This window comes from Panthera tigris, chromosome F3, assembly GCF_018350195.1.
Source record: "Panthera tigris isolate Pti1 chromosome F3, P.tigris_Pti1_mat1.1, whole genome shotgun sequence".
NCBI lineage: Eukaryota > Metazoa > Chordata > Mammalia > Carnivora > Felidae > Panthera > Panthera tigris.
In genome coordinates, this window is record NC_056678.1 from 8,366,536 (window position 1) to 8,381,639 (window position 15,104).

The window sequence follows — 15,104 nt, forward strand, 5'->3', positions numbered from 1 at the left end:
TTCTCATTTAAGTGAGGATGAACATTTAGTTGAGGATTACAAGATGAGTAGACAAAAGAAAAGCCTTAGGAGAAAGGCTGTGGGATAGGCAGAGGCAGAGTGGAATCAGGGGCAGGAGGAAGCAGAGCTGAAAGGTGAGGACCGAAGGGGAAGTTGGCAAAACTTCCGTGTTTTCAAATTTTATCCAGAGATAGCCCTGGTGATTTTGTTCTCTTTTTTTGGTGGTGGTGGTGGTGGTGATGGAGGTAGTAGGGTTATATACGATATCACAAGGAATCAACAATTAGAATGGGCCTGGCTCATTCTCTTTGATAGACCTCAGAGGTCTCGATTCAAGATGTGGCTTATCCTTAAGTCTAGAGCCTTTAAACAGGCCTGAACTGTGTGAACTAGAGTTGTCCACTGGAAAGCTGACTCTGTAGCAACATCTCCTTAGAGCACATTCTGTCTCTATCACTGATGAACTCACACCAAGCACTACTTCTTCTGGGGTCATCTACCTAGAATGTATGTGTAGCCAGAATTCTGGCAGCTTGGAGTTTTCTTATGAGTCTCCTATTCATTTAGACTTGAACAAAGTTCAGACACAATTCCTCCTAAATTTATTGACCTTCTGACTCAATCCCCTCTAGTTGTTCTTAGACAACCAGGGTGAAATCTGCATTCTCTTACTTCTTATTGTCTCATAGTTATTCAATAATAGCTTGTCATCCAAGGGTTCTTTCTCTGCTTTGGGATTGGATTCACTTAGGCAAGTGTTTCTCTACTATGGGCCATATCTATAGTAAGAAATACATTTTACAGATGTCAACAGATACAATATCTGCACGTGCATACCGGACACATTTCAGATTCTTAACCTTACTATGTGCAATGCACACTGATTATCATCTATTCTATTCTATTGCATTTCATTCCCCTTTTAAATTAAAATACTGGTCACCACTCATTACACTGGTTTTATAACCCACTAGTGGGTTATAACCTGTATTTAGGAAAACATTGCTCTAAGACTTTTTTTTTTTGTAGACAAATGTATATTATCATATGTATGATTTCTCTTCCTGTGGACAGGTTTTGACTATCCTATCTCTTAGAATATCTATATTATATAGAGCATCTTTTTAATAGTGATGTTGCAAGAGAAGCAGATTAACATCTGATGTATGCACTGACATATTAGGTGTTTATTGTAACTAGTTGTAATCTATAACTGAACCTGATTTAATTCATGATATATATTAATCTGTGTAATAATGAGGCATCTTATAATGGGATTCTGTTGTATATAGGTAGCCATGTACAAAGTGGAAAAAATACATTGCCAAAATACAGAAAAAGGTTGAAATGACATTGAATATGGAGTAATTTCAAGTAAGTTATTAAAATAAATCTTTGCTTTTGTAAATTGGTGAAAATGCTTTAAAATAAATTCCACTGATAGTTTAATTCAATATTATTTTATAACTTTGTTTTTAAGATTTTCTCTAAATTTTATAAGGTCTTGTATCCCAGTTTATAGAAAGTTCATTTGCAAAACTGTAAGCTTTTTGGGTCATACTTTTGTGCCTTAAAATTAATAACAATATATGATAGTCATCAAAATTAAGGGGGAACAGATAACTTTCCACTTATATATGGTTCAAGCATGTCATTTGTTTTGTTCTGCTCACAACATGACTTGATTTCAGACCATTTATACCTGTTGATAAGTGAAACTTTGTGCTTCACAAGTTGTTTGAACGTTGTTTTCTATCTGATAGCAGTGAGTGTTATATATGGAAAAAACACTAGACATGAGGACAAGAAGCCTGGCTCTAGTCCTGACTAAGTCATTAACTGTCTACATGGAGTTAAGGCAAGACAGTCTCTGATTTCCCCTCTGCAAAGTGGAGATAATCATAGGAAAAATAAACATCTGAACATTAGAAAACCATCATTGGTTCTTGGAAACAAAAAGAAAATTCTATGGATCAACTGAAATAAGGTTTGAAACAGTACCATTCTGTGACACTCTGCAAGGAATCCAATCTTAATCTATGTAACCATAGGAAAATAATAGTAAAAGAAATACTATTTATTTACGTTTTAGATTTAAAATATGACCTTAAAGAGAAATAAGTCTATGGTAAAATAGTGCTTCCTTGCTGTAACTTTTAATTAGTCAAGTTGAGTCTTTATAATAGATGTAGGCATATTTGTTTATCCACATTGACACAAAAAGTTCATATTCAGGTGGTTTTAAATAAGGATGGTGACATTTACATTGCGTTCACTCTAAAAAGAGCATAAAATATGTTTGAATCACAAGGAAGATTTAGACTAGATGTGAGGAAGAGTTTCTTTTTTTAAAATTCAAGTATAGTTGGCATGTAACGTTATGTTAGTTTCAAGTGGACAACATACTGTACATTACTCAGTGCTCACCCTGATAGCATGATAAAATGTTATTGCAGTGTTATTGACTATATTCCCTATGCTGTATTTTTCATCCCCAATGGTTGGGCACTAGATTAGGCCTGTAAGGAAAAGTTATAGCATCTCTTTCTGTTTTTTTTTTAAATGTTTATTTATTTATTTATTTATTTATTTATTTATTTTTCTTTTTTTTCTTCAATATATAAAGTTTATTGTCAAATTGGTTTCCATATAACATCCCAAAAGGTGCCCTACTCAATACCCATCGCCCACCCTCCCCTCCCTCCCACCCCCCATCAACCCTCAGTTTGTTCTCAGTTTTTAAGAGTCTCTTAATAGCATCTCTTTCTGTAAAGTTATGTCAGATATATAAACTGACTGTGGAGGACTAGATGATTTGTGAACTTTTTTAAGCTCTGGGTTTCTACATAGATTCTTTCAAATAAATCAAAACATGAAGATGATGTAATGTGGCCAGTGGCTAGATCACTCAATCACTCACTCATTCTTTCTTTTCACCAGTAAACCATTATTATTTGGCATGTAGCTTGTTTCTTTTTTCTTTTTTTTATTTCAAGTATAATTAACATAGACTGTTATGTTAGTTTCAAGTGTACCATATAATGATTCAACAACTCTATACATTTCTCAGTGTCCATCAAGATAAAATACTGTTAAGATTCAATAGTATTATATATGACTCCAGAGTAGGAAGTCTTGGCTTGCATTTCTATCTTTTGTGGTGTCTAGCACAGAAAAATGGTCAGTTTCTGGTTCATGAATTAAACTAAAACTAAAGTTCCTACCTTTTCATTGTGAGGTGGATCCAGGAAGGAACTAATGCTGCAAAGGATAACATGTCCTTCTGTAGAAAATGTAAGCATTGGAATCTTTAGTTAGGTATCCTTTTTGTCTAAGCAAATACTATCCAGCCCGCCAAATTAATTTGACTTAGGCATTTATAATGGTAAATAAAATAGAATCTGAAAAACCAGAAATGAAAGAAAAAAAATTATATCACTTATACATAGGAATTCTGATTTATGGCAACCTCATTGTGACTTACTGTTGCCATGTATGCTCAAAGTCAAATATCCTCTAGATGTCAGGGTAGATGAAATAGAAATGAAAACAACACTACCAAATGGAATCCAAACCATTAGAGAGATAATCATCCTACAATCCACATGATAGTTACAAAACTAGATTTAAAAAAAAGCAACAGGGTGCCTGAGTGGCTCAGTTGGCTAAATGTCTGACTTTGGCTCAGGTCATGATCTCACAGTTTGTGAGTTCAAGCCCCACATCGGGCTCTGTGCTGAATCTGGATCAGAACCTGGAGCCTGCTTTGGATTCTGTGTCTCACTCTCTCTCTGCCCCTCCCCCGCACATGTCTGTCTGTCTGTCTCAAAAAATAAATAAACATTAAAAAATTATTTTAAAAAAGCAAAAAGGACTACATCTAGGCATATTCAAACTGCAGAAAGAAAAAAAATCTTGAAAGAAACCGGGGGGGGGGGGATATCTTATCTATAAAGGAACAATATAAGAATTACATCTAACTTCTCAGAAACCATTAAAGTTAGAAGAGAATGGAATGAAATATTTAAGTGTTGAGAGAAAAACCATCAACCTAGCATTATGTCCCTTGTGAAACTGTCCTTCAAAAGTGAAGGAGAAAGGTGACTTTCCCAGACAAACAAAACCGGAGACAATTTGTTGCTAGTAAACTTGCCTTGCAAGAAGTATTAAAAGAAGTTCTTAAGAGAGAAGGAAAATGATATAGGTAAGAAATTCAGATTTATATAAAGAAAAGAAGAGCATAAGAGAAGGAATAAATGAAGATAAAGTAAAAGCAATTTATTTAAAGCAATAATAGCAACAATGTATTTGACAATTGTAACTTATAGGTACTTGAGCTGAATGACAGTAGTGACACAAGGAAGAAATTAGGAATATTTTGTTATTATAAGGTACTCATATTACCAGGGAGGTGGTGTAGACTTGTTTGACACGAATTAGTTGTAAATGTATATTGCAAACTCTAGGGAAACCATTCAAAAAATTTTAAAAAGATACATAATTGATATGCTAAGAGAAAGTAGAATAATATGAAAGGTCACTTAAAACCACAAAAGGCAGAAAAAGAGTGAAAGACAAAAATAAGAACAAAAACGAGGAATAAATAGAACACGATAAGAAATATGGTAGATCTATATCAAAAATCACTTTAGATGTCAGCAGTCTAAGTAAACCACTTAAAAGACTGAGATTGTCAGAATGGATTAAAAAACAACACCCAATTATATGTTGCTTACAAGAAATCCACTTTATATATAAGGATACATGTAGACTAAAAGTAAAGGGATAGAGAACGACTTACCATGTTAATGCAAATCAAAAGAAAGGAAGAGCATCTATGTTTCAGAGAAGACTTCAGAGTAAGAAAAATTATTAGGGATAAAGAAAGACATTACATAATGATAAAGGGGCAATTCTCCAAGAAGACATAACTATCCTTAACATGTATGTGCCGGGGCACCTGGGTGGCTCAGTCAGTTAAGCATCGGACTTTGGTTCAGGTCATGATCTCGCGGTTGTTAAGTTTGAACCCTGCATCGGGCTCTGTGCTGGCAGCTCAGAGCCTGGAGCCTGCTTTGGATTCTGTGTCTCCCTCTCTTTCTGCCCCTCCCCCCCACTCTCTCTCTCAAAAATAAACATTAAAAATTAAAAGAAAAACATGTATGTGCCTAACATCACAGTATCAAGATATGCAGCTGAAAACTGATAGAATTGCAAGGAGAAATAGATAATACACTGTTATAGTTGGAAACTTCACACCCATCTATCAGAAATGGACAGACCCAGGGGGCAGAAAATCAGTAAGGACATAGTTGAACTTAATCACACCATCATTCAACTAGATATAATTGATATCTATAGACTACTGCATCCAAACACAGCAAAACCCATATTAATCTCAAGCTATCATTCACCAAGATAGACCAAATTCTGGGCAATAAATTATATCTTAACCAATTTGAAATAAGAGAAATCATATAGTGTATGTCCCCAGACTACAATGGAATGAAATTGGAAATCAATAAGAGAAAGGGAGCTGGAAAATCCCAAAATAATTAGAGATGAGACAACATACTTCTAAATAATAGATCATAGAAAAAAATCTCAAGAGAAAGTTTTAAATATTTTGAACTAAATAAAAATGAAAATATGACATCAAAATTAGAGGGAAGCAGCAAAAACAGTGCTCACAGGGCAATTTACGTGCAAATATTAGAAACAAAAGGAAGATCTATAATCTAAACTTCTCTTTTAGAATGAGATAAAAAAAAAAATTCACCAAAGTAAGCAGAATAAATGAAGTAAAAATCAGAACGGAAATCAATGAAACTAAAAATAGGAACTCAATAGAAAAAAATCAACAAAACCAAAAGCTGGTTCTTTAAAAAGATCAACAAAATTGATAAACTTCTATCCGGGCTAACTAAGAAAAAAAGATCTCATGGGAATTAAAAGGATACAAACGAATACTATGAATTCCATGCCCACAAATTTAATAACCTGGATAAAATGGACTGATTCCTTGAAAGACACAATCTGTCAAAACTCACCCAAGAAGAAACAGATAATATGAATAGGCTTATATTATTTTTTAAAAATGTTTATTTATTTATTTATGGATGGGGTAGGGAGTCAGAGGGAGAGGGTCAGAGAACTCCAAGCAAATTTCATGCTGTCAGTGTGGTGCCCAATATAGGCCCATGAACCGGACTGTGAGATCATGATCTCAGCTGAAATCAAGAGTAGGACGCTCAACTGACTGAGCCACCCAGGTACCCCAGGTCTATATTATTAAGGAAATTAATTAATAATCTTCCCAAACAGAAACCACTGCGTCAAAATGAGTTTAATGGTGAATTCTATCACACATTTAAGTAAGAAATCTTACCAATTATGTACAAACTCTTCCAGAATATAAAAGTAAAAGGGAATACTTTCTAACTTGTTCAATGAGGCCAGCACACCCTAATACCAAACCCAAAGATATTATGAGAAAACTATAAACCAATAGCTGTTATGAATATAGATGCAAAAATCCCCATCAAAATATAAGCATATTAAAAGAATTATACACAATGGTCAGCATTTGAAGATCATTTCATGTAATCCATCCTATCAACAGGCTAAAGAAGAAAAAAATCACATGATCACAATAGATGCAGAAAAAGCAGTTGACAAAATTCAATACCCATTCATGATAAAAACTCTCAATTTGGAAATGCACGTTACACTTTTCCCACCAAATTCTAAAAGCCAAAAAACCCAGATCAAAACAACTCTAAGCGTAACATGCAAAACTATAAAACTGGAAGAAAATCTAAACCTTGGGTTTGGCAATGACTTTTTAAAAACAACATCAAAGGCACAATCTGTGAAAGAAACCATTGGTAAACTGTACTTCATTAAAATTGAAAATTTTGTACAACCTCCGGAAGACTGAAATAATTGAAGGTACAAACTGATTCATAGACTAAGTTTTGAAATGAGAACAATGTTCTTTCAAGAAAAGATGTAAAACTTAAATATTATTACTTTTTGTTTAACATTTATTTATTTTTGAGATACAGAGAGAGAGCACAAGCAGGGGAGGGAGGTGAGAGAAGGAGATACAGAATCTGAAGCAGGCTCCAGGCTCCTAGCTGTCAGCACAGAGCCCAACACAGGGCTCAAACCCACAAGATCATGACCTGAGCCTAAGTCGGAGGCTCAACCTACTGAGCCACCAGGTGCCCCTAAAATTTAAATATGAATGTAATAGCAGTACCCGAATGCAAATATCAAGGTTACAGTAGCAAATGATAAGTGAAGGGGTGGGTGTAGAAGAAAAGCAAGAGTAAAGTGGGCTAAGCTTTTGTTTAACTGAAAAGATGCTGTTTCAGTCTAAATTCTAACAAACTGGTTAGTTTTGTCTGTTTTTTGGAAAAACGTAAAAGTGAACACTACTAAAACTTAAAAATGTTTTTACACTAGGAATGCTCATTCACACACTCACATAATCTTTTAAAGTAGATGAAAAGAAAGATAATTCATGATTAGTTAAAAAGATGAAAGAAAGGAAATAAAGCATTAGAAAAAAGAATTTTGTTACATCAAAGAAGAAAAACCAACACAATGATTTCTAACAATCAATACAAAATCCCCTAATGAGAGCAAAGAATCCCTCTCCTTCCTAATTAATGCTGTTACTCCCTTTATGAGATAAATACAACATAACCTATTCAAGATGGAAAATGAAAACTTTACATTCTTCCCAATATGTAAGGTAAGAGAACAGGTAGTTCTGTACCCCATTAAAAAATTTTTTTTTCAATGTTTATTTATTTTTCAAAGACAGAGACAGCATCAGCACGGAAGGGGCAGAGAGAGGGAGACACAGAACCCAAAGCAGGCTCCAGGCTCTGAGCCATCAGCACAGAGCCTGACGTGGGGCTCGAACTCATGAATGGTGAGATCATGACCTGAGCCAATGTCGGACGCTTAACTGTGTACCCCATTTAAAGATGGGGAAAAAAAGATTGTCTCACTCTAAGTAAAGACCTCAGAATGGAATAGGTTCTATTCATTGCTCTATTCATTCATTATTCTATTTATTCAGCAAGCTATTCATAACACTCTCTCCTGCTTCAGCATCCTTCTTTTTCTTTCTTTTGTCTCAACAAATGTCATGTATTTTCCTACCTCCATCTTTATGTCATGTGGTTATGGAGCAACCTGTAGACGACTACCTAAGCATGACTTACCCACATTTCCAGTCAGAAGTATCCTGGTACATGGATCAGTATACAGCGATGTCAGAGAAATGGCAGAATGTTTTGTGAAAGGCAGCATATCTTTCAGTAGCTTTCCCTGAATAAAGTATAATAAATTCTATAAAATATTAATCTCAGAGTTGGATTTCTCTATAAATAATCCATCTAAAAAGTTATCTCTACTACTGCAACATGCTTCTCTTCTTTGTAATAAAAACAATTTGAAACTATCTGAAGGGACTTATTTCCTTGAAATTAAATATTCATAAAGCTGTAACAACTATTAAGAGCATCTAAACTCTGATTATTACAGACCACTTCTATTCTTGGGGGTTGTTTCTTGCACTTCCATGACCCTTTCCATGAACTTCCTCAGACCTCTTTTCCAGGTACGTATTCCCCTTCTAAACAAACATTCTTTTCAGGTTTAAGTGTATCTCACTTGTTTAAGTGTATCTCAACCAGTAATATTGCACTTACGTTTTCAGACATATCTATTTTGAAAATTGGTGCAAGATAAAGAGATTGTAGGAGATTCAAATTCAGCAGATTATTTTTCAGTGCTTAGGATAAGTCAGCACCAGGAAGGATTTTCCACAAGCACTGCCTCACTTAGACAATAAACATCCCTGCTTCAGAAGAGAGATTTAATTTTTTTTTAATTTTTATTTTATTTTTGAGACACAGAGAGACAGAGTATGAGCAGGGGAGGGGCAGAGAGAGAGAGAGAGAGAGAGAGAGAGAGAGAGAATCTGAAGCAGGCTCCAGGCTCTGAGCTGTCAGCACTGAGCCCTACGAGGGGCTCAAACTTGCCAACTGCGAGATCATGACCTGAGCCAAAGTCGGATGCTCAACCGACTGAGCCACCCAGGCACCCCAGAACAGAGAATTTGATAGGGCACCTGGGTGGCTCAGTTGCTTAAGCATCTGACTCTTGATTTTGGTTCAAGTCATGGTATCATGGTTCCTGGGATCCAGCCCTACATGGGGCTCTGCACTGACAGCATAGAGCCTGCTTGGGATTCTTTCTCTCTCCCTCTCTCGGCCCCTCCCCTGCTTGTGCTCCCCCCACTCATCAAAATAAATAAATAAATAAACATTAAAAAAAAAGAAGAGAGAATTTGAGTCTGCTAATCATTTCCTGAGATTTATTTGGGTATAATCTTCCTTCTGTCACTCTTATTTCTCTATCAGAAAAAAAAAAAAGGCATTGCTCCAATACCAAGATACTCTCAGGAAAAGTTGTTAATGATAGTTTGTATTTTTGGGGCACCTGGGTGGTGACCAACTCTTGATTTCAGCTCAGGTCATAATCTCACAGTCGTGAGATCGAGCCCCACGTCAGGCTCAGTGCTGGATGTGAGCCTGCTTAGGATTCTCTCTCTCTCCCCCTGCCTCCTCCCCCTCCCCCACTTGCTCTGTCTCTCTCTCTCTCTCTAAAATGAAATTTAAAAATTGTTTCAAAAAGTTTGTATTTTCAAACCAAGATTTTCCCACTTACACGCTAAGATCTATTGACAGACCTGGACGTTTTACCCAGCAGACGCCTGCGCTATTCTGTGTCACTGGGTCTCACTATCTGCCATACAAAATGGTGGCTCTTTTCTCACTTGCCTCTCTAGTGACTTCTTGCCTCTCTACTGATTTCGTTGTTATCAGCACCTTCCATCAAGATCCTTCCTTCCATCATTTCTGTCTTCCTAGTTTTAAACTCTGCCACCCTCCGCTCCAAGTCATTTAAAATCTTCTGGGAAATAAAAGCTATTTTTTCATTGTAAAATACTTAAGGACACTCAGTACAATGTAATAACTTCTTCCAATAGTTTAGATAACTAAAAATTTATACATACTCAATATTTGAGTGTTCTTATATTCTTTTACTGTAATATTCTTTTACTGTAATTAATATCCTCTAATGTTATTTAAATATCCAATGAAATAGTTAGCGGCATGTACTCATAGCTCAATTTAAAGAAAAGAAAGATTTGAAATAGTTAACTTAGGAGTTTTGATCATTTGACCCGAGTTACAGAACTGTCCTATTGTAATGTTTGAGTCGCACTTTCAGTGAGAAGGCTGAGGAACCACAATTTGTTATAAGGTTGAAAAATACTAGAATTGGATGTTCTCTGGAACCTTAGAAGGCTAGGATTCATTCCACAATACTTTTATCTTTCTCATTCTCTGCTGTTCCAGGTAAACAATGGGTCCCATCACCTCCATAGTCCACAAACGAAGATGTCCATCCTCATGAGCACTGACAATGATAGGGGGCCGAGCTTCTATTAAATTGGTGCCTCCAGGATGTTTTTTGTCCCCTGGATGTTGCTCTCCCATTGTGACATCAGTTTGTTCACCTACAGGAAAGTTAACGAGCTACCATGGGTGTTTGCAATACTTGGAATTACAAATTTTATAGAACATAAAAGAGGAGCCAGGTAGGAAAATAGTAAGACAACACATTCTTTTCCCTAGAATATTTTTTTCAACCTCAGATAACTCCACTCAGGGCAGAGAACAAAAAAAGCATTAACAAATAGAATCCTAGATCACTGGGGGGAAGAAATTATTTTTCATCTTCTTACAAAAGCCTCCACGTTGTATATAACAGCTAAAACTAGATATATACCCAGTGTAAGTCTTACACATCCCAAATGGCTTATGAATCTAGTGTAAGTTTTAGGAAAATGGACTCAAGACTAAGAAGCTCAGTAATGCATTGGATTTTTAAAAATCTAGAATTAGTATTTAAAACAGCATCATCATAATGGAAATTCTGCCTCTTAGACTACTGAATCTTATACCACCTCCTTAACATTTAGCCACAGAAAGGATATAATGTATATTCATAAGACTGTTCTAGAACCCGAACTCCCGTAACAAGAAATTGTTACAAGAAAGAGAGGTGATCTCATACTTACGTTTAACCTCAGTGTCATGTATGCTCTGTTTGCTTCCCTGAATTAGGGGAGAAAAAGAAAGCATTTCCGTGACATTGTAAGGAAATGAGATGTACTGGATGAGTTAGATTCTTCAGGTGCATTTACATTTTTTTTTAATTTTTAAACATTTGAGTAGAGTTGACACACAATGTTACATCGTTCCATTAGTTTTAGGTGTACAACACAGCAATTGGGTAGGTCTTTAAGTTATGCCATGCTCACCACAAGTGTAGCTACCATCTGTCCCCATACAATGCTGTTACTGTACCGACTATATTCTCTATGCTCTATCTATATCTTTTTTCTTGGGATTTATTCACCCCATAACTGGAAGCCTGTAACTCCCCCTCCGCTGCACCTATTTTGCCCATCCCTCATCCTCTCCCCCTGGCAACCATCAGTTTGTTCTCTGTTAATTTTACATTTCTCAGCATTCTTTTTGAAGTTTTTATTTTATTTTATTTTTTTATTTCAGAGAGAGAGAGAGAGAAGGAGAGAGAGTGGGGGAGAGGGGCAGAGAGAAAGAGAGAGAATCTTAAGCAGGCTGCATGCTAAGTGCAGAGCCCAATGTGGGGCTTGATTCCACAACTAAGGGGTCATGACCTGAGCCAAAATCAAGAGTCTGACACTCAACTGACTGAGCTATCCCAAGCACCCCTGAAGTTGTTTTTGAATTAATTATTTTAAAAAGTATATTGCAGAGATTGTCATGTTCATAAATATGGTATCTGTAACACAACATTCTAGTGGCTTAGGGAGGGCATAACAATGAGAGCAATTATGTGTGTAATGCATGCCATGTTCTTGGTGTACATGATCTCCAATTCTATTAGCAACCATGTGAATTAGACTTTATTTGATAAAGAAACAAAACTCAGAGATTAGGTGATGTCTCTAAAGCTAATCAGAGCACCTGATTGAAGTACAAGTCTGTCTGACTCTTACATCCTTGTGAGTTTATTCTTTTCATCATGCTGTTCATTTTAAAATAATTTTTCCAGGGAAAAGTTTCCTTTAAAACAAAATCCTACTAGAGGGGAGCCTGGGTGGCTCAGTTCGTTAAGCATCCAACTTCGGGTCAGGTCATGATCTCATGGTTCATGAATTCGAGCCCATCAGGTCAGGCTCTGCTGACAGCTCAGAACCTGGAGTCTGCTTTGGATTCTCTGTCTCCCTGTCTCTCTGCCCCTCCCCAACTCTCTCTATCTCTCTCAAAAAATAAATAAACATAAAAACTATTCAAACAAAATAAAACAAAATCCTACTAGAGATGTAATGTGCCAAATCTATGGACTGAGAACAGAGTTTGAAAACCACAGTATTACTGTGTGTCGTCTCTTCCCTGTATAATGTATGTAATACTTTTTAGCAAAAGAGGTTGTCTAAAATTGATTTATTATTTCAGAAATGTAAAGATAGCATATGTAATGTATTTTATTTATATGTATGGTTTATTTTCAGATATGAAAACCTTGAAAATACAAAACAAAACAGATTTTACACATGCATGTACACACAGTTTTTCCACCTTGACCTTCTCTCAAAAGAGCATCTCAAGTGGGGCCAATCACTATTTCTAAACCAACATTGGATATAACAGGAAGACATACTCTTTCTATTTGTTGCTTACCTTGCTACTCTGTGGACCTTTACTAGAATCACATTGTGATGAGGAGCACACAGAATCCTGACTTGATCTCCTACAGGAAGAGGGAAAAGCCCAAGGAAGGAAAGTTAAGATATTCTATCCTACACAAAGTGTGCTCTTCTCTGCTTTAATTTCAGTAGGTTACTTCTCTCATCATCTATGGATACTGAGCCACTCAAGAAACAAATCATACTTTCTATCTTGGGTTACAAATGTTCATCTGTCTGGTTTTGGTAGATGCTGTTGGGGAGCCTCAGTAATTAAGATTTAATGTTGCCTGGGTCTGGGAAATAAAAATATGCCCTGTACCACTGCTCAGGGCTAGATGTATTCCCAGGAGCTGACACTGAAATGGCAGAAGCAGGGTTGGGGGGTGGGCCCCTGAAAAGCCTGGCTAACCCCTGCTCTGCTCTGCAATCCCCAGTTCTAGCCTGGTTGTCTCGGCCGTGCTCTGCTGGAATGAACTGGAAAGTGACTTAGGTTCCAGTGAGGGCACTGATATGGAACAAGTCTTCAAAATAGTCTCAGTTAAGACAATTTCAAGTCAAGGGGTAGGGAAGGTGGTACATTCTTGCTCACTGCTGGGTGACTCAAAACCAACATGGAAGCCTTTGCTTTCTCATTTCCTTTCCCATTACATGTTGCCTGAAAATCAGAACTCTGAAGCGCATCTAGACAGAAAAAATAGTTTTTCTTAAATATTTAGAAAACAATATCCTTCCCCCTCAGAAGTGAATGGAGATGGCTCCATTTTAGCAGATGTCATATGAAACCTTCTGCTATAGGTTTAAATTTGCCCTGCAAGTCCTTCCTTATTCTGGCCACAAGTGTGGTCAAGTGGGCATTTTCTACCTCTTCTACTAGTGTAGAGATCGCTGTGAGGCTGACATGGTAAGGGAAATGAGAACCCCACACAGCAAATCAGATCCCAGAGGACCACCTACCTACAAAAGATAGTAGCAGGGAAGAAAGCTTAAGCCAAGTAGCATACCCAATTTATGTCTTCCCTCAATTGTACCTTCCTTAGTGCTGGGATAAGGAGAACTCTTTTTACATCACCCGCATAAGTCCCAGACAGTATTTCTTCATCAGTAAGTACTGAGTTACCTTGCACATTCAGGGGGTCGAAAGAGGAACAGTATGTCATTGATTCTAAAGCGTTTGGGATCCAAATCAGGGTCCACTTTGAAGCAATTTTCAGGTCTGTACCTGGGAGTGAAGCATACATTTACATGATAAACATTTACAAGTTAGGCAACTTGCATTACTTATACATCCCATGAAGAGCTAATCAATTCCTGCAATGCTGGTATCACTGAACATGAAGAGAAAACCTAGAGGGGTAGAGTTGGAACCTATCTCCCTTAATAAAGCCCTGTGTAACCACACGACCAACTCAGTGTTTAAAAGTCTTTTAATCCAATTAGCAGGTCTAGCCTTCTACTAATACGTCTAAGTGGACTTACATATAACCTCCTGGAAGTTTCAGAAAGTTTGAAGAATAGAATTCTACTCTGAGTAAGTGGAGTGGCAAATTTCCAGTTTGGGCCCCCCAAAAAGCATGAGACTTTGAACAGGAAGAGAAAGGCCAGGTCTCCTGACTGGTGAAGGGATCTTAGGCAAATTTGAGCAGAGGTAGAGACGGCTTCCACCATGAATATGGAAACCGCTTGCAACTTTAGAGCCTTTTGAAAGCTGGACCCAAGTTACATTAGACAGTTCTGTACTAAATTGTATGTTTTGCAAAATACTAAAGTGATTCTAAGTCACTTACTTGTGTATAATCATCTTCTCATGGGAAGGGAACATGATGTATGGCTCACCATACCGTTACTTTCCTCTGATTGAGTGCTGGATTCACATGCATCGCTTTGCAAAATACTAGCACTTCAACAAGGAGCATCTCCTCCTTCAAGTTGGGAATAGTCTCAGGAGAGCTTCCCTCCTGATGCTGTGGAAGCAGGACTACAGTCTCTCTGCTTTCCTTTTGTAGTGAGTCATGCACAAGCTGACACAGCATGAGAACTGCTTTAATAAGAGGCTGAAGAACCACACAGTGCATATTGATATGGGTATCAAGTGACAAGTCTACAGTCATGAGAAAGCCCAAGGGCAAGTGTTGAAAGGAAGGAACAGGAGGGTGACAGGAATTCGAGGGCAGGACCCAAGAGAACACTGGCTGAGGTACAGAGGGAGAAGTCAATGAACGGTTCAAAGGAGAACAAATCCAGGATCCAAACAAGAGAGGACTATGTCCCGTCAAAT

At 37.0% G+C, this 15,104-nt stretch overlaps 1 protein-coding gene across 3 annotated transcripts in view; it reads right to left on the bottom strand.

Annotated features, from left to right (window-relative positions):
- Nucleotides 1-15,104, bottom strand: part of WDR64 (WD repeat domain 64) — a 142,606-nt gene that overhangs the window by 15,621 nt on the left and 111,881 nt on the right. For all 3 annotated transcript variants that reach the window (XM_042976752.1, XM_042976753.1, XM_042976754.1), the window contains 6 exons: nt 13,947-14,048; nt 12,822-12,891; nt 11,171-11,207; nt 10,467-10,606; nt 8,241-8,346; nt 3,225-3,283 (listed from right to left, as the gene is read on the bottom strand). In XM_042976752.1, the coding sequence (XP_042832686.1) occupies nt 3,225-3,283; nt 8,241-8,346; nt 10,467-10,606; nt 11,171-11,207; nt 12,822-12,891; nt 13,947-14,048 (514 nt within the window). The remainder of the gene's footprint in view (nt 1-3,224; nt 3,284-8,240; nt 8,347-10,466; nt 10,607-11,170; nt 11,208-12,821; nt 12,892-13,946; nt 14,049-15,104) is intronic.